This window comes from Gymnodraco acuticeps, unplaced genomic scaffold, assembly GCF_902827175.1.
Source record: "Gymnodraco acuticeps unplaced genomic scaffold, fGymAcu1.1, whole genome shotgun sequence".
Lineage (NCBI taxonomy): Eukaryota > Metazoa > Chordata > Actinopteri > Perciformes > Bathydraconidae > Gymnodraco > Gymnodraco acuticeps.
The window spans coordinates 1,325,946-1,344,149 of NW_022990747.1; the positions used below are offsets into that span (position 1 = coordinate 1,325,946).

At 38.2% G+C, this 18,204-nt stretch overlaps 2 protein-coding genes across 5 annotated transcripts; both read right to left on the minus strand.

Annotated features, from left to right (window-relative positions):
- Positions 1-739: 739 nt before the first annotated feature.
- LOC117556710 lies at positions 740-7,751 on the minus strand. Of its 2 annotated transcripts, XM_034232202.1 has the most exons (10): positions 7,422-7,751; positions 7,282-7,346; positions 7,089-7,197; positions 5,787-5,935; positions 5,502-5,650; positions 5,195-5,354; positions 3,660-3,747; positions 3,463-3,541; positions 2,771-2,841; positions 740-2,685 (listed from the first exon to the last, which is right to left on the minus strand). In XM_034232202.1, the coding sequence occupies exons 1-10, from the start codon at positions 7,433-7,435 to the stop codon at positions 1,698-1,700; spliced, it is 1,872 nt and encodes a 623-aa protein (XP_034088093.1). In that variant the 5' UTR covers positions 7,436-7,751; the 3' UTR covers positions 740-1,697. The 2 variants fall into 2 exon arrangements, with proteins under 2 accessions (XP_034088093.1, XP_034088094.1); XM_034232203.1 differs by lacking the exon at positions 7,089-7,197 and having other exon boundaries at positions 7,422-7,750.
- LOC117556711 lies at positions 740-17,843 on the minus strand. 3 transcript variants are annotated; one of them, XR_004570611.1, is made up of 11 exons: positions 17,712-17,843; positions 17,572-17,636; positions 17,379-17,487; positions 16,074-16,222; positions 15,789-15,937; positions 15,482-15,641; positions 13,950-14,037; positions 13,748-13,826; positions 13,056-13,126; positions 11,888-12,970; positions 740-1,602 (listed from the first exon to the last, which is right to left on the minus strand). XR_004570611.1 is itself a non-coding variant. In XM_034232204.1 (10 exons), the coding sequence occupies exons 1-10, from the start codon at positions 17,723-17,725 to the stop codon at positions 11,983-11,985; spliced, it is 1,872 nt and encodes a 623-aa protein (XP_034088095.1). In that variant the 5' UTR covers positions 17,726-17,842; the 3' UTR covers positions 11,436-11,982. The 3 variants fall into 3 exon arrangements, 2 of the variants coding, with proteins under 2 accessions (XP_034088095.1, XP_034088097.1); XM_034232204.1 differs by lacking the exon at positions 740-1,602 and having other exon boundaries at positions 11,436-12,970; positions 17,712-17,842; XM_034232206.1 differs by lacking the exons at positions 740-1,602; positions 17,379-17,487 and having other exon boundaries at positions 11,436-12,970; positions 17,712-17,766.
- Between the last annotated feature and the right edge of the window lie 361 nt (positions 17,844-18,204).

Below are 18,204 nucleotides of genomic sequence, written 5' to 3' on the forward strand. Positions count from 1 at the left end.
TTGTTTCTGGTGTTTTAATTGTTCCCCTTCTACATCAAGCTCATGTTGTTTGTTCAGTGCTGCCGCCCTTTCGATTAAAGCCCTAACCTCTATTCCCAGACAAAGTATACAGACACATGTGCAGGGACATGTTGACATCACACCACCTGTAATCAACAATGGTAATCAAGGGGACACAGTAGGAGAAGAGCATACCGATTCCACTTAATGTAATGGCAATTTCCTTTTCCTATGTCCTATATATTTTTGCCGTTACTTTCACAGAAGGGTTGAAAAGTGATCCAGACGCAGACACAAACAGATGATTTTCCGGTCCTTAGTTGTGGTTTATGATGATGTTTATTCGTCTTTACATACCAGGGTTAATTTAGCGTTCTAGTGATTCTATGAGCATCTGCCGGGCTGGTGGAATCGGTATGCTCTTCTCCTACTGTGTCCACCCCCCTCTTGTCACCTATGACCTCCTTATATACACCCGGTGCAGCTAAACCCCGCCACCCAGTGTTCATAAATAATATTGCACTATACATATAACTTAAATAAACTGACACACCAACATCACCCACAAAATGGCTCCTACAGGAGGCCCTAAGAAAATAAAATGTAAACATACTTGTCATCCCCAAATATTTTCATGCCCTTATACCCAGTTTCAACAGAAACTGCGTTAAATTAAGGAAGTACATTTTAGGAAGTCTTCATGCCATCTTTCATAAGTTCCTTCAAATGCAATAAAGACTATCCATGCACTTGTTTTTTATTGTTATTTGCAGATATACAATGTCCTCTGTTACAACAACACAATTAAAATAAGAAAATAGCTTATTTTACATTAAAACAACAATTGAACAATCAGCAGCAATGTCTTCTTTGCACATAATGAACTGGACTTTATAGTAAAACAAGTTTGCATATTTGCTGTGACGTGGTGTGTCTCTGTGGAAGTGGCTCAGCAGTTCCAAAGAAGAGCAATGAGGAAGTCATTTCACAATCCTGAATAACACATGCTCATTATGATTGATGACTTGTTTAAAACAAAGGGTTAACTTGATTTTCCTTAAAAGGCTTGGTTGTAATATCACAATTGGGGACATATACTATTTTCCTATGATGAGCGCTCTGGCCAAATCAAGCTCAGCGAGGGGTTGAAGTAAACTGCCGGAAATGACTCGTCTGTATGTTTCACAAGTCTTACTTACGATACAGACTGGGTGGTTAAGCAAGCTTTACACAAGCTTTATACAACATCTATGGAAAACATGTCCTATGAACCGAGTAACAAACACATGACATTAGATACGGATAAGTGAGCTGTTTGTTCAAGCATTGGAACAAGCGCACCTTTAAAACAAAAAACAAGTATATTCTGTTTTTGATACACTTTACATGAATGTTTCTTATGTACAAAATTGCATATTTAACAAAATCAATCATACACAGTTGCAAAGTATTTACAACATATCAATATCAACTGCTCTTAAGGTGCAATGTTTTTCATTTGCAGCTTATATCCTTGACAGCCTTTAAAATAGTAATACTAAAAACTTAAACTTGAGTATTTCCTAAGGGCTTGAACACCATTCAAAGTCTGTAACATCCTCCCTCTCCCTTGTGCTCTACATTTTATCAACAATGCCTCAATATAATTTAAAAAAGGACGAAGTTAACACAAAAAATGAATGCAAAAAAAGTCAGAGCTAAACACTGTGATAGCCGCTGTCTGTGATGATTGGCATTGACTGGTCAGCAGGGATCACAGGGAGAAACTGTGTTTGGAGCGTGGAGGGACACTGGACATTGTTAATGCAACCTGAAGCAAGGGGTCCTAAGAAGCCTTGAAGGATCTTGGGGAATGCTTCCTCTGGATATGTGTTTAAATGTTCCTCTTTCTCACCTCTTTTCTCCTCTGTAAACAAATGACCAGGCTGCTCCACCAGACTCTGAAATGGCTGGTAGTCGTTGTATACTGGAGGGAGGCTCTGCAAGCCTGCAGGCACACCGCCGTAGAAGGGGTTTTCATCACATATTATCACCCCTTCAGTTTTTTCAACTAGCTTTGTTGCATCATGGACGGCCTCATCAAAGCCCTCACCGTCAGATTTAACTCCGGACACATGATCGCATGACGCATTTGTGTCGGTTCCACTAGACACTGAGGACAAACTGGAGTCTTCAGCATGCGGAACACCCAAAGAATCTGTATTGTTCTGCTGGTATGACATGTCGATTGGCATAAGAGCTGAATCCCCTGGTGGTAACTTAAAAAGTGGACAAGCCAGTGCCTGTTGGTCAACACGGGGTACAATGTCACCCGAACTATGAAGGTATTCAGAGTCAGAAAGAATTTCAGCCTTGACATCAGAGCCATCGAAGTTGGGAAGTAGGCTGCAATAGGTTTGATTGTCAAAGCAATATGATCCAACACTTGTGTCATCAGCTCTGACACCACAGGGTTTGTAGGGAGAGGAGGGCAAACCAAAGTCTTTGTTTGGTTCTGTGAGCAGATTGGTAGTCAAAGGTGACATCGGGCGTATATCAGGGAAGGCCAAAAAAAGGGCATCCTGAACTCTGGCTATAATGTCAGTGGGTTTTCCATTAGCATAACTAAGACAAGAAGAGCCCATGCTGATTCCATTGCTTTGCTGAGTGCTCCCACTGCTTATGTCTTTCATTGAACCCTCCGACCTGAATACAGAGAAATGGGTTACTTAAACTGCCAATATAACCATAGAAATCTTGAAGGAAATATTGCTATTGCAGCCACACTAACCATGTGCTGTCCTCTGGATCGGGGGAGTCTACCCAGACAGAGGAGAGGATCGGCGGGGCAGGCTTCAAGACCTGAAACAAGGATGATAAAAGCAATTCGAAATATAGATATGGAACTTTTCTGATCGAGCTTTATCTGTTAACCTTGCAGCCAAATATACTTATTGGTTCCTTCACATTTTTAAACGTGAAATTAAAGCCATTTTGAAGCCTTTCAAGGTGAATTTTCAAGCTTTTTCAGCACCTTTCTGCTATTGTTAAATACAAATGTATATACAGTAAATACAGTATACTGATTAGTACACTTCTTTATGACTTAAAGTCCTGTGATTTAAACAACCACATTTTTTTGTGTGACATCATTCTAAAAAGGGTGAAAATATCAATTCACCTGATACTACAATAATCCATTGAAAAACCTTTTCTTGCCATTTTTTGGGGTCAAACCATATTTGCAGCTGACTCAAATAAAAACTCTAATTCAAGCTTTTTTCCAACCTTGAAAACACCACATAAACTGATACTCCTATATTGCCATTGCCAAGATTTCCAGCACATGTAGATACATTGTACATTATTTAAATAATGAGTAATTTAATAATAATTGCAACTGCCATCAGATTTCAAAGAATGAGTAACGGATGGTAGTGTTTTCAGTTTTCAGATTTTGGCACAGATCACTTTGTAACTCACCTCTTGCTCACTTGAATGCATAAGCAGTAGTTTTGGATTTGGACATTTGGCAACTATGTCCGACCACTTTGTTTTGAGCCTAAAATTGCACAAACAAATAAACACATCACAAACATGACACAACACAACACGAGTTACAGTGTAAGGCTTTCAAAAAACGTACAACAACACAATATCTTTTTTTCTGTATGACTTACTTTATATAACAGCCATACATAGCAGCGCTGATGAGGACAGCAGCAACACTGAGGCTGATGATGATGGCCACGGTTGGGAGAGCTGATGCTAGAATTGATTAGAGTTATTAGAGTTGCCGTATGTAGTTGTCAAATATGGCGGACCATCTCGCACATGCGCAGTGCAGATCGGGCAGGGGGGCAGATCGGGTAGTGACTGTGTCCTCGTACACAGCTTTGAAAAAACGTGTATGAAGTTTAGATATGACTGACTCCATATGTGTACAGATTACATGCAGCAGATAGATAAACTAAAGAGGCTCTTGTTCGCCTGTAAATCTGCCCTGGCCGTGTGTTTTTTTGTGACAGTATACACAATGTGGGAAGATTCAACTGTTAATACCCAGCAGCTGTAAGCATTATCACATCTTTAAAGTGTCTTATTATTCAAGACTTATTTCTGTTTCAGTGACTGCATCTCATTATAGAAATGCTAATGGGCCTAACATCCACCAGTAATGTTCACACACTCACATTCTGTACACACATGCACAAATATGGCAAATGTCCTGTGTTCTGTGCAACTAAAACAAAGAGTAAGACTTTATTTTGACTTGTTGTAACACGTAAAGCTGAAAGTACAATAGTAGAGCGCAGCATCTCTAACTGCCACTGGGTGTAGAGAATGTGGATGGTTTGCAATTAGTGTGCTCGATATTATAGTGGAACAACACAGAAGAAAACACAGAGTAAGTAGAGTCCAGTTTGGCTAATAAATCCATGAGATATCACACAAAAAGCACTGCACAGCTGTTCAAATGCCTTGCTTTTCATTTCAATGAGACCGCTGAGTTTGCAGTGGGGGCCCAAAGTGGACGGCTTCTTCGATAAATGTTTACCCTTTTTTTTGGAGTGCAATGCAATAAAACTCCGACGCACAATACCAAAATAGGGCATGCAAGAGCACATCCCTGGAAGAAGATTGTTAAAAGGAAAATAGCTGGTAGATCCTGGGGAAAACCCAAGACAAGGAAGGCATTCTGTTTTCACAAAAAAAATAACAACAATGAATTCCGACATAAGCATCATAAGCATCATTCTATGACTTCACAGTCATAGAAATCTCAAAAATACGATTTTCCTTTTTGACAAAAACCAACAAAGATCTAATGTAACAGATGTAGCTGCTGTGTGCTTGAGTAGCAGTTTGGTAGCACCCTTGCTGGAGTAATTAAGCTGTTGTGGTTCAAGTGACTTTTTGGGTGGATGCGCTATAAATCATACCCATTCTTTCATACTTCAAACTGCATTTAAATATGTAAAATTGCATCATAACAACAATATGTTCATTATTTCGGAACATATTTCAATAAACATAAAATACAGGTTCCAGTTGAGATTGTGAAGGTTTAAGAGTCCAATATTTCAAATTACAAGTCAAATCCAGCCAGATAATCACATATTTCACCTAACAAAATAAATATGAATATGCTGAAGGTATCACATCTAAGAAATATGAGGTTTAATCAGGCTTATAAAGAAATGACAACACTTACGGGTTGTGAATTCCCACTCCTTACTGCTGTCGCTGAACTTGTTATACGTGACGCTTTCCACGCTGACTTCATATTTCGTATTTGGCTCCAAGGGTCCACCAAGTATCTCATAGTAATAGTCTCCACCAAGTTGACTTGGTTTGAAAGGTTTAGAACGTTGCTAAGGAGAAATAAGGAAGACACAAAAAAGATAGCTTTTATAGTTCCTTTAACTAAACGGCAACCTGACATAATTCAAATACCACAGGAAAGTCTACTTCTCCAGGGAAAATGTTCACCTATACAGTCCATATGACATTGCTCCTACCTCTTCTTTGTCTCCTTTTTTATGGTAAGTCACTATAGAATTCAAGCTGTTACTGAACCATTCTGTGTGATCATAGTTTGTCTTCCACTTGACTTGAAAATTCCCATTGGATTCATTCACAGAGACGATTGTTGGGGTTTTGGGCTTTACTGTTGAAGAATGGAGATAAGAAAAGTAAGGGTAGGTTATTTCCCATCCTCAACCCAGTTTAACATTCATTCACTGCTTTTCTGAATCAGTATATTTCTGAGAAATACAGATTAGATTTATGGGAAATCTACTTACTGGTTTCTATGACGTCAATGATTTTGGACCCCATGATTTTGTTTCCTTTCCAAGCTGTCGCATTATGAGTCTCCCCCGATACGAACTTCATTTGAATAGAGCAACAACACGGTCCAGCATCACACGGTTCGAACATGCACAGATGCTTTCTGTGGAATACAACATAACATAGATTATGTTCTGAACCTAAATGGGTCCCTAAAAGTTGCATATTATACAGGATTTTATTTATCTATGAAAATCTAAATAGCCAATTCTAAAGAATAGATTATTATTTTTGGACAAAAACATTTAAATCTGACAAGAAAGAGCAAGGTGAAGACCTGATCACAAGCTATATTAAGAAAGCCTCTTCCTGCATTAGAAAAGTAGGCAGTTTAACCCACAAAGCTAATAGAATATTGATCAAGCATCAGGAAGAATAAACACTGACTTTGTCAAATAAAATAAGCCGATTTAGTATGTATGATTGCTACAAAAACATTAAATAAAGCTTCAAAGAATAAGAGTAAAACAGATGCTGAGGCAATATTTAAAAGATGTCACACTCATTTCACATTAGTCTGGAGCAGAGGTGGGAAGTGACGAAGTACATTTACTCAAGTCCTGTACTTAAGTACAATTTTGAGATACTTGTACTTTACTTGAGTATTCCCATATGGTACTTTGTACTTCTACCCCACTACGATTCAGAGGTAAATATTGTACTTTTACTCCACTACATTCATTTAATACCTTTAGTTACTTTGCAGATTTGGATTAATGATGTAAAATATAATCAACACTTAACTCAAACTTTAGTTACACCTGGAGTAAATTCACATACCCTGCAGTATTCAAAGTGATTAACACTAGCTGCCCCTTTACCAGCTTTGATAACACTTTAGTGCATCAATAATTATAATCAAAACATAAAATATATATTATTCTAAAATGTACCTCTCTGCATAATGAGTACTTTAAGTGTATGTTGATGATAATACTTTTCTACTTTTACTTGAGTGACATTTGATTGCAGGACTTTTACTTCTAACAGAGTATTCCTACACTCCGGTACTTTTTGTTTTACTCAAGTTCAAGAACTGAGTACTTCTCCCACCTCTGGTCAGGGGTCGTTAGTTTAATCAATAATAGGGTGTCCTTTGAGGAAGAGGGTTGGGAACCACTGCCCTCTGAATCTTGAATCGTAATCGGCACTATTGATATTGCTCAGAAACCGATAGTGTAAATAAATGAACTAGCTTTGTAGTAGAACCCTATTGTTTACATTGCAGGGGTGAACAATTAAAAATAACATCTCACTTGTCCCGGAAGTTATTCTTTAGAATCATATGGTATTCAGTGCAGTTTTGAGCTTCAAGTTGGCAAAACATACATTCATCGTAGTCGTTGGTACAGTTAAGAGTCAGTCCTGAAACATACATAAACACCAATACATTAATTATGAGAATGATGTATTGCATATAGAATATAAAACACTGTCCAATATACGTACCAGAGAGAGCTGTTGCAATATTCCCTAAAATGAACAGGACGAAAGGCATCCTGTCGCGAGCTCGCCTGAATCAAACACAATAGCAGCGTTATTTTAATGATAGGATTATTGAAGTAACAACTTCTTAAAGTCCACATTACCTGTTTGGCTCCATTTAGAAACGATGTATTCCACTTCTATTTCAAAAACACTAAACCAACTCAGCAGCACCGACCCATTTCGTGGGAACGTGCTGCGTGTTTTGCATGTAATGATTCTCAAAGGCTTCCTGATATGGAAAGCTGTTACGGAAAATGTTGCGCCATGATTCAGAGGAAATTCATCCCCACTCCCATTTCCTCGAAGAGTTGACAGTGAGCAACTCACTCTCTTCGGACGACATCTGATTTGTGTGGTATAGGACTACTTTAAATGGAGCATTCATTGGTATTTGATGTGTTTCACCGAGGAGAAGTTAGTTTTATGGGTAGGATATTGGACAAACATTCACTCCGGTCTTTTTACTAAGGATCACAGACTGTCTGCAGTTAGAGGACGATTAGTTCATAACCGATCACAGTGTTTTTTGTTTACATATGATAGGGACCATGAATATATTATAGTTTAAATGTAATAAAACCACTATTATTCTAAATATATTCGTGCTCATTAATAGTGAACTTTTATTCTCACAGCTCCCATGTGATCCAGTGACTCCAAATCCGTAGCAGATATCAGACACATCTCTTTTTCATTTTTGGCCCAAAGTCTATTTGATTTGAACAAAAAAACAAAACTTTTTGTATTTATTTTGTATTTAGACTATCTTTCCGAAAGCTTATATCTTGTGCCCCATAGACTCCAAATCAATGCTGGGATTAATATGTGTAAGATTTGTATTGCATGCTTACACATTTACTGCATGGGTGAATGTATAGTTTTGTATGCTTCAGTTGCTAGTTTCGAAAATGGATAGATTATTAAATTGACAGATTGCTCCACTCAAACAGAAAACACTCACTAATTGTTGTACCTTGAGAATTATTAGATTAGATACCCTAAAGCAGTGGTCCCCAAACTAAGGCCCGCGGGCCGGGTACGGCCCGCCTCCACATTTGGCCTGGCCCCCTGAACAATACCAGAGACGCATTATGATTTTTTTTTTTTTTTTTTTTGCCACCCGAATCCTAGACTAGCCCCTGTCAAAATGTTGTGACCTGCTCTATCGAAATCAGTCGCATTGACCCGAAGACACCTTTTGAGTTGTATACACTGTTGGAAAGAGGATATTCCTAGCTTTCTAATGATATCAGGATTGTTTTTGTACTTCAAATATTAAGCAAAATATGTCACATTATATAATGACTGTCACCGAGTCATCATTTTGAGAAAAAGGCCTTCAAAGTTGTCTCTTCTCTGGAATCCATCGATCTGATTGATTATTAGCGGAGCAAATGATCAAAAATACTACCGAGGGAAGATATTTTCGTTTGGAGGGGAAGCTCGCGAGTGTGTGTGTGTATACGTGTGCGTGTGAGTGTGTGTGCTTGTGTAATTTTGCGTTTGTGTGTATTGTGTTTGTTTCCCGGGGAAAACACTCACGAGAAACACCGGCTGTTGTTTTGCCTGCCGTTCTCCGCTTGTAATTATGCAGAAGCTTCAAAGTTGTATTTATCATCTGAATTTGCCGAAACAAGTTTAATATTCTGAAAGCCAAGACTTTGTTTAATTGAAATCAGATGAAAACAAACTGTAACGGACCCTGCAGTGTTATCTATGATTACTATACTCTTACATTCATAATTTCAGCTGAGTGAGGGGGGGGGGGGGGGGGGGGGCGGCGCTGCGGAAGAGCAGATTGCGAGTGAGAAATAAATAGGAAATAAAAGTTTAATATTCTGAAAGCCAAGACTTTGTTTGTTTAAAATCAAACAAAACACCCGAACCCCGAAAAAATAGTTTTTTTTACGTAAATCCACGTTTATTTTGAGAGATTCTGCTCTGACAACTAAGCTAAACTTTTACCTGTTAAGATTGTGCACGGCACAACAGAAAGTTACAGTAATTTTCAATGGACTTTTTTCTGTGAAGAACCCAGAGAGGGTTATTTGGTTATTATTTATTTCATAAATAGTGTTATTTATTTCATTAATAGTGTTATTATTTATTTCCTGATTTTTTTTTGTGAAGATCCCGGAAAGGGTTATTAATATTTGGTTATGTGTGGCTTTCTAGAAAACAATAAATGTTTACGTTTAGACACCCATGCGATCGTCACACTTTTTCTGTTACAAACTGACCCGGCCCCCATCAGAGAAGGGAAAAGTTATGTGGCCCTCACAGGAAAAAGTTTGGGGACCCCTGCCCTAAAGGTTTGATACAAAATAATAAGAAAAGCTTCACATGTGGCAAAAAGTGTAAAAGTGTTTTACTAATGAACAATTATGAAACTCCTGACAGGCCGACTGACTGCGAACGAGGAAACGCATAGGACACACTCCGCCATCTAGTGGACGTTTTATGAGTGTGTTCACATGCAATAAAAAGTTACATTTATCTGTTTGACCTGTAGTGTTGGAATTTAACAAAGTACATTTCCTCAACTTGGGGGCAAAATCAAACCAAAACCAGATAGACCAGAGAGACCAGAAAGCTGTTTAAATGACTTGACATTCATACATTTTCTTTTCTGTTCTGCCTTTAATAATAGAAAACAGGGACAAACAATTAATATTTGTTCCAGAACAAAAATCGCCACCTGGTAGAACCAGTGCTGCTCTATTTTCAATATACAATATGCCCCAAGGCCAACAAGATACTCTGACACTTTTGAATGTTCGCCAATCTAATTTGAATTACTGCTCCACTTCTGCTTGTCTGCTGCTACCGTGTGTGTTTTTTCAAGGGTGTTAATTGTACGGGATAAGGTTGTACAGTGTCATGCCAAATAATTAAAAATAGCAGTCAACACATATCATGACTACAATGTTCTGGATGTGAGAGTCAAATAGAGAGTGTGAGATGAAGATGATGTTACATTTGTAAAAATGGAACTGGGACAAGAGATAAACAGCTGGAGCTTTGTACTGGAAGTGTTACAAAAGGTTGGTAGAGTATGTAGTCAGCTGGGTATAGCACGATGCTTGTTTTAGCATCCTATGCAGTGTATTTTCTATCTGAGGTGCCATATGTACATTTTTAGCATTGGATCTTATGATCTTTGAGGACTAATAAGGTACACTATTTTGTCATGACATTTCATCAATGTTTACTGTGGGTTTCAATTCAGAAAGTCAGTTGAAATGTATCAAATAAAGGCTTTTAGGACACGTTTTAATCATACATGCTTCTAGGGATGGCTCTGGTGATCAATTGGCTCGTCCCTTTCGTCCATCTGTGCAATTGTACAATATATTTCCTTGACGTATTGGTACAGAAATTCATGGTGCCCAGGGGATGAATCTGATGTTCTCCTAATTTTTACACTAATACCTAATATAGTTTAGAGTGATATATCCCTTATCTTTTGGGTGTATGACCATGCATGCACTTTGTTGTAGAAATAGTTATTTGCATCTCTAATGATTGCCTGACTACTCTTCTAGTGCCATCCTTAGGTCAACATTTCAATTTTCTATCAAATAAATAAATTTTAAGAATACTGTGCGCTACACAGATATATGCTTACTTGACTTAAGACTTCTAGGCATGTTTCTCCCTAGTTAATTTTGTTTTTCTATTCCCTTGTGCTGTTCTCAAAGGTCATACAGCATGTTCAGAGTACTCAACAACATCAAACACATTGAGTGTGTGTGTGTGTGTGTGGCCTAGCATTACTATACTTGTGGGGACCTAAATCTGTTTACACAGTCACGTGTGGGGACTCGCCTCCCTTATGGGGACAAATTGGAGGTCCCCATAAGGGGAATCATTAATTTTAGGGTGAAGACTTGGTTAGGTTTAGGGTTAGGGTAAGGTTAAGCGTTAGGGTTAGGCATGTGTTGGTTATGGTTAAGGTTAGGATAAGTCTCCAGTAAATGCATGTAAGTCAATGTAATGTCCCCTGAAGTGATGTATACATGGTATGTGTGTGTGTGTATTCAGACACACATCTTTAAAAAATTGTCATGATTCCCATGAGAAGATGTCAAATAAATGAAATGTTTACCATCAAATAGTTTTACTGCGGAAACAAATAACCTTTATTTGTCCCACAGAGGGGAAATGTACATTGTTACAGCAGGTAGGTAAGAGCCAAAGATAGCTTAATATGTGAGTTGTACATGTCTGATGAACTTTGCGTGTGAAACGTAAGAACAAGTCTGGGCAATGTGAGCGCTAAAAACAACATTAAGCAATCAATCATTTTTAAAGTCGGATCTTTTGACATTTTCTTTATTTATTTATTTGTCATACACTGTTGTTGTTACTGTAAAGGCTACTGGGCACTTCATATATCTAAGCTAGAAAGGTATGAATGTGGTAAGTCTAGAAAGACATGATCAGAACAATGTAAGTATGGCTACACTTGACTGCAATAAATACTTCTGCTTAGCAGGAAACAGACCGTATGCAAATCTTATCAGGATGTGTTAAATAATGCAATAAAAATTGCCTTACATCCTGCCTCTCCCTTGTGCTCTACATTTTATCAACAATGCCTCAATATAATTTAAAAAAGGACGAAGTTAACACAAAAAATGAATGCAAAAAAAGTCAGAGCTAAACACTGTGATAGCCGCTGTCTGTGATGATTGGCATTGACTGGTCAGCAGGGATCACAGGAAGAAACTGTGTTTGGAGCGTGGAGGGACACTGGACATTGTTAATGCAACCTGAAGCAAGGGGTCCTAAGAAGCCTTGAAGGATCTTGGGGAATGCTTCCTCTGGATATGTGTTTAAATGTTCCTCTTTCTCACCTCTTTTCTCCTCTGTAAACAAATGACCAGGCTGCTCCACCAGACTCTGAAATGGCTGGTAGTCGTTGTATACTGGAGGGAGGCTCTGCAAGCCTGCAGGCACACCGCCGTAGAAGGGGTTTTCATCACATATTATCACCCCTTCAGTTTTTTCAACTAGCTTTGTTGCATCATGGACGGCCTCATCAAAGCCCTCACCGTCAGATTTAACTCCGGACACATGATCGCATGACGCATTTGTGTCGGTTCCACTAGACACTGAGGACAAACTGGAGTCTTCAGCATGCGGAACACCCAAAGAATCTGTATTGTTCTGCTGGTATGACATGTCGATTGGCATAAGAGCTGAATCCCCTGGTGGTAACTTAAAAAGTGGACAAGCCAGTGCCTGTTGGTGAACACGGGGTACAATGTCACCCGAACTATGAAGGTATTCAGAGTCAGAAAGAATTTCAGCCTTGACATCAGAGCCATCGAAGTTGGGAAGTAGGCTGCAATAGGTTTGATTGTCAAAGCAATATGATCCAACACTTGTGTCATCAGCTCTGACACCACAGGGTTTGTAGGGAGAGGAGGGCAAACCAAAGTCTTTGTTTGGTTCTGTGAGCAGATTGGTAGTCAAAGGTGACATCGGGCGTATATCAGGGAAGGCCAAAAAAAGGGCATCCTGAACTCTGGCTATAATGTCAGTGGGTTCTGCATTAGCATAACTAAGACAAGAAGAGCCCATGCTGATTCCATTGCTTTGCTGAGGGCTCCCACTGCTTATGTCTTTCATTGAACCCTCCGACCTGAATACAGAGAAATGGGTTACTTAAACTGCCAATATAACCATAGAAATCTTGAAGGAAATATTGCTATTGCAGCCACACTAACCATGTGCTGTCCTCTGGATCGGGGGAGTCTACCCAGACAGAGGAGAGGATCGGCGGGGCAGGCTTCAAGACCTGAAACAAGGATGATAAAAGCAATTTGAAATATAGATATGGAACTTTTCTGATCGAGCTTTATCTGTTAACCTTGCAGCCAAATATACTTATTGGTTCCTTCACATTTTTAAACGTGAAATTAAAGCCATTTTGAAGCCTTTCAAGGTGAATTTTCAAGCTTTTTCAGCACCTTTCTGCTATTGTTAAATACAAATGTATATACAGTAAATACAGTATACTGATTAGTACACTTCTTTATGACTTAAAGTCCTGTGATTTAAACAACCACATTTTTTTGTGTGACATCATTCTAAAAAGGGTGAAAATATCAATTCACCTGATACTACAATAATCCATTGAAAAACCTTTTCTTGCCATTTTTTGGGGTCAAACCATATTTGCAGCTGACTCAAATAAAAACTCTAATTCAAGCTTTTTTCCAACCTTGAAAACACCACATAAACTGATACTCCTATATTGCCATTGCCAAGATTTCCAGCACATGTAGATACATTGTACATTATTTAAATAATGAGTAATTTAATAATAATTGCAACTGCCATCAGATTTCAAAGAATGAGTAACGGATGGTAGTGTTTTCAGTTTTCAGATTTTGGCACAGATCACTTTGTAACTCACCTCTTGCTCACTTGAATGCATAAGCAGTAGTTTTGGATTTGGACATTTGGCAACTATGTCCGACCACTTTGTTTTGAGCCTAAAATTGCACAAACAAATAAACACATCACAAACATGACACAACACAACACAACACGAGTTACAGTGTAAGGCTTTCAAAAAACGTACAACAACACAATATCTTTTTTTCTGTATGACTTACTTTATATAACAGCCATACATAGCAGCGCTGATGAGGACAGCAGCAACACTGAGGCTGATGATGATGGCCACGGTTGGGAGAGCTGATGCTAGAATTGATTAGAGTTATTAGAGTTGCCGTATGTAGTTGTCAAATATGGCGGACCATCTCGCACATGCGCAGTGCAGATCGGGCAGGGGGGCAGATCGGGTAGTGACTGTGTCCTCGTACACAGCTTTGAAAAAACGTGTATGAAGTTTAGATATAACTGACTCCATATGTGTACAGATTACATGCAGCAGATAGATAAACTAAAGAGGCTCTTGTTCGCCTGTAAATCTGCCCTGGCCGTGTGTTTTTTGTGACAGTATACACAATGTGGGAAGATTCAACTGTTAATACCCAGCAGCTGTAAGCATTATCACATCTTTAAAGTGTCTTATTATTCAAGACTTATTTCTGTTTCAGTGACTGCATCTCATTACAGAAATGCTAATGGGCCTAACATCCACCAGTAATGTTCACACACTCACATTCTGTACACACATGCACAAATATGGCAAATGTCCTGTGTTCTGTGCAACTAAAACAAAGAGTAAGACTTTATTTTGACTTGTTGTAACACGTAAAGCTGAAAGTACAATAGTAGAGCGCAGCATCTCTAACTGCCACTGGGTGTAGAGAATGTGGATGGTTGCAATTAGTGTGCTCGATATTATAGTGGAACAACACAGAAGAAAACACAGAGTAAGTAGAGTCCAGTTTGGCTAATAAATCCATGAGATATCACACAAAAAGCACTGCACAGCTGTTCAAATGCCTTGCTTTTCATTTCAATGAGACCGCTGAGTTTGCAGTGGGGGCCCAAAGTGGACGGCTTCTTCGATAAATGTTTACCCTTTTTTTGGAGTGCAATGCAATAAAACTCCGACGCACAATACCAAAATAGGGCATGCAAGAGCACATCCCTGGAAGAAGATTGTTAAAAGGAAAATAGCTGGTAGATCCTGGGGAAAACCCAAGACAAGGAAGGCATTCTGTTTTCACAAAAAAAATAACAACAATGAATTCCGGCATAAGCATCATAAGCATCATTCTATGACTTCACAGTCATAGAAATCTCAAAAATACGATTTTCCTTTTTGACAAAAACCAACAAAGATCTAATGTAACAGATGTAGCTGCTGTGTGCTTGAGTAGCAGTTTGGTAGCACCCTTGCTGGAGTAATTAAGCTGTTGTGGTTCAAGTGACTTTTTTGGTGGATGCGCTATAAATCATACCCATTCTTTCATACTTCAAACTGCATTTAAATATGTAAAATTGCATCATAACAACAATATGTTCATTATTTCGGAACATATTTCAATAAACATAAAATACAGGTTCCAGTTGAGATTGTGAAGGTTTAAGAGTCCAATATTTCAAATTACAAGTCAAATCCAGCCAGATAATCACATATTTCACCTAACAAAATAAATATGAATATGCTGAAGGTATCACATCTAAGAAATATGAGGTTTAATCAGGCTTATAAAGAAATGACAACACTTACGGGTTGTGAATTCCCACTCCTTACTGCTGTCGCTGAACTTGTTATACGTGACGCTTTCCACGCTGACTTCATATTTCGTATTTGGCTCCAAGGGTCCACCAAGTATCTCATAGTAATAGTCTCCACCAAGTTGACTTGGTTTGAAAGGTTTAGAACGTTGCTAAGGAGAAATAAGGAAGACACAAAAAAGATAGCTTTTATAGTTCCTTTAACTAAACGGCAACCTGACATAATTCAAATACCACAGGAAAGTCTACTTCTCCAGGGAAAATGTTCACCTATACAGTCCATATGACATTGCTCCTACCTCTTCTTTGTCTCCTTTTTTATGGTAAGTCACTATAGAATTCAAGCTGTTACTGAACCATTCTGTGTGATCATAGTTTGTCTTCCACTTGACTTGAAAATTCCCATTGGATTCATTCACAGAGACGATTGTTGGGGTTTTGGGCTTTACTGTTGAAGAATGGAGATAAGAAAAGTAAGGGTAGGTTATTTCCCATCCTCAACCCAGTTTAACATTCATTCACTGCTTTTCTGAATCAGTATATTTCTGAGAAATACAGATTAGATTTATGGGAAATCTACTTACTGGTTTCTATGACGTCAATGATTTTGGACCCCATGATTTTGTTTCCTTTCCAAGCTGTCGCATTATGAGTCTCCCCCGATACGAACTTCATTTGAATAGAGCAACAACACGGTCCAGCATCACACGGTTCGAACTTGCACAGATGCTTTCTGTGGAATACAACATAACATAGATTATGTTCTGAACCTAAATGGGTCCCTAAAAGTTGCATATTATACAGGATTTTATTTATCTATGAAAAATCTAAATAGCCAATTCTAAAGAATAGATTATTATTTTTGGACAAAAACATTTAAATCTGACAAGAAAGAGCAAGGTGAATACCTGATCACAAGCTATATTAAGAAAGCCTCTTCCTGCATTAGAAAAGTAGGCAGTTTAAACCCACAAAGCTAATAGAATATTGATCAAGCATCAGGAAGAATAAACACTGACTTTGTCAAATAAAATAAGCCGATTTAGTATGTATGATTGCTACAAAAACATTAAATAAAAGCTTCAAAGAATAAGAGTAAAACAGATGCTGAGGCAATATTTAAAAGATGTCACACTCATTTCACATTAGTCTGGAGCAGAGGTGGGAAGTGACGAAGTACATTTACTCAAGTCCTGTACTTAAGTACAATTTTGAGATACTTGTACTTTACTTGAGTATTCCCATATGGTACTTTGTACTTCTACCCCACTACGATTCAGAGGTAAATATTGTACTTTTACTCCACTACATTCATTTAATACCTTTAGTTACTTTGCAGATTTGGATTAATGATGTAAAATATAATCAACACTTAACTCAAACTTTAGTTACACCTGGAGTAAATTCACATACCCTGCAGTATTCAAAGTGATTAACACTAGCTGCCCCTTTACCAGCTTTGATAACACTTTAGTGCATCAATAATTATAATCAAAACATAAAATATATATTATTCTAAAATGTACCTCTCTGCATAATGAGTACTTTAAGTGTATGTTGATGATAATACTTTTCTACTTTTACTTGAGTGACATTTGATTGCAGGACTTTTACTTCTAACAGAGTATTCCTACACTCCGGTACTTTTTGTTTTACTCAAGTTCAAGAACTGAGTACTTCTCCCACCTCTGGTCAGGGGTCGTTAGTTTAATCAATAATAGTGTGTCCTTTGAGGAAGAGGGTTGGGAACCACTGCTCTATGAATCTTGAATCGTAATCGGCACTATTGATATTGCTCAGAAACCGATAGTGTAAATAAATGAACTAGCTTTGTAGTAGAACCCTATTGTTTACATTGCAGGGGTGAACAATTAAAAATAACATCTCACTTGTCCCGGAAGTTATTCTTTAGAATCATATGGTATTCAGTGCAGTTTTGAGCTTCAAGTTGGCAAAACATACATTCATCGTAGTCGTTGGTACAGTTAAGAGTCAGTCCTGAAACATACATAAACACCAATACATTAGTTATGAGAATGATGTATTGCATATAGAATATAAAACACTGTCCAATATACGTACCAGAGAGAGCTGTTGCAATATTCCCTAAAATGAACAGGACGAAAGGCATCATGTCGCGAGCTCGCCTGAATCAAACACAATAGCAGCGTTATTTTAATGATAGGATTATTGAAGTAACAACTTCTTAAAGTCCACATTACCTGTTTGGCTCCATTTAGAAACGATGTATTCCACTTCTATTTCAAAAACACTAAACCAACTCAGCAGCACCGACCCATTTCGTGGGAACGTGCTGCGTGTTTTGCATGTAATGATTCTCAAAGGCTTCCTGATATGGAAAGCTGTTACGGAAAATGTTGCGCCATGATTCAGAAGAAATTCATCCCCACTCCCATTTCCTCGAAGAGTTGACAGTGAGCAACTCACTCTCTTCGGACGACATCTGATTTGTGTGGTATAGGACTACTTTAAATTGAGCATTCATTGGTATTTGATGTGTTTCACCGAGGAGAAGTTAGTTTTATGGGTAGGATATTGGACAAACATTCACTCCGGTCTTTTTACTAAGGATCACAGACTGTCTGCAGTTAGAGGACGATTAGTTCATAACCGATCGGGACGATAGGGACCATGAATATATTATAGTTTAAATGTAATAAAACCACTATTATTCTAAATATATTCGTGCTCATT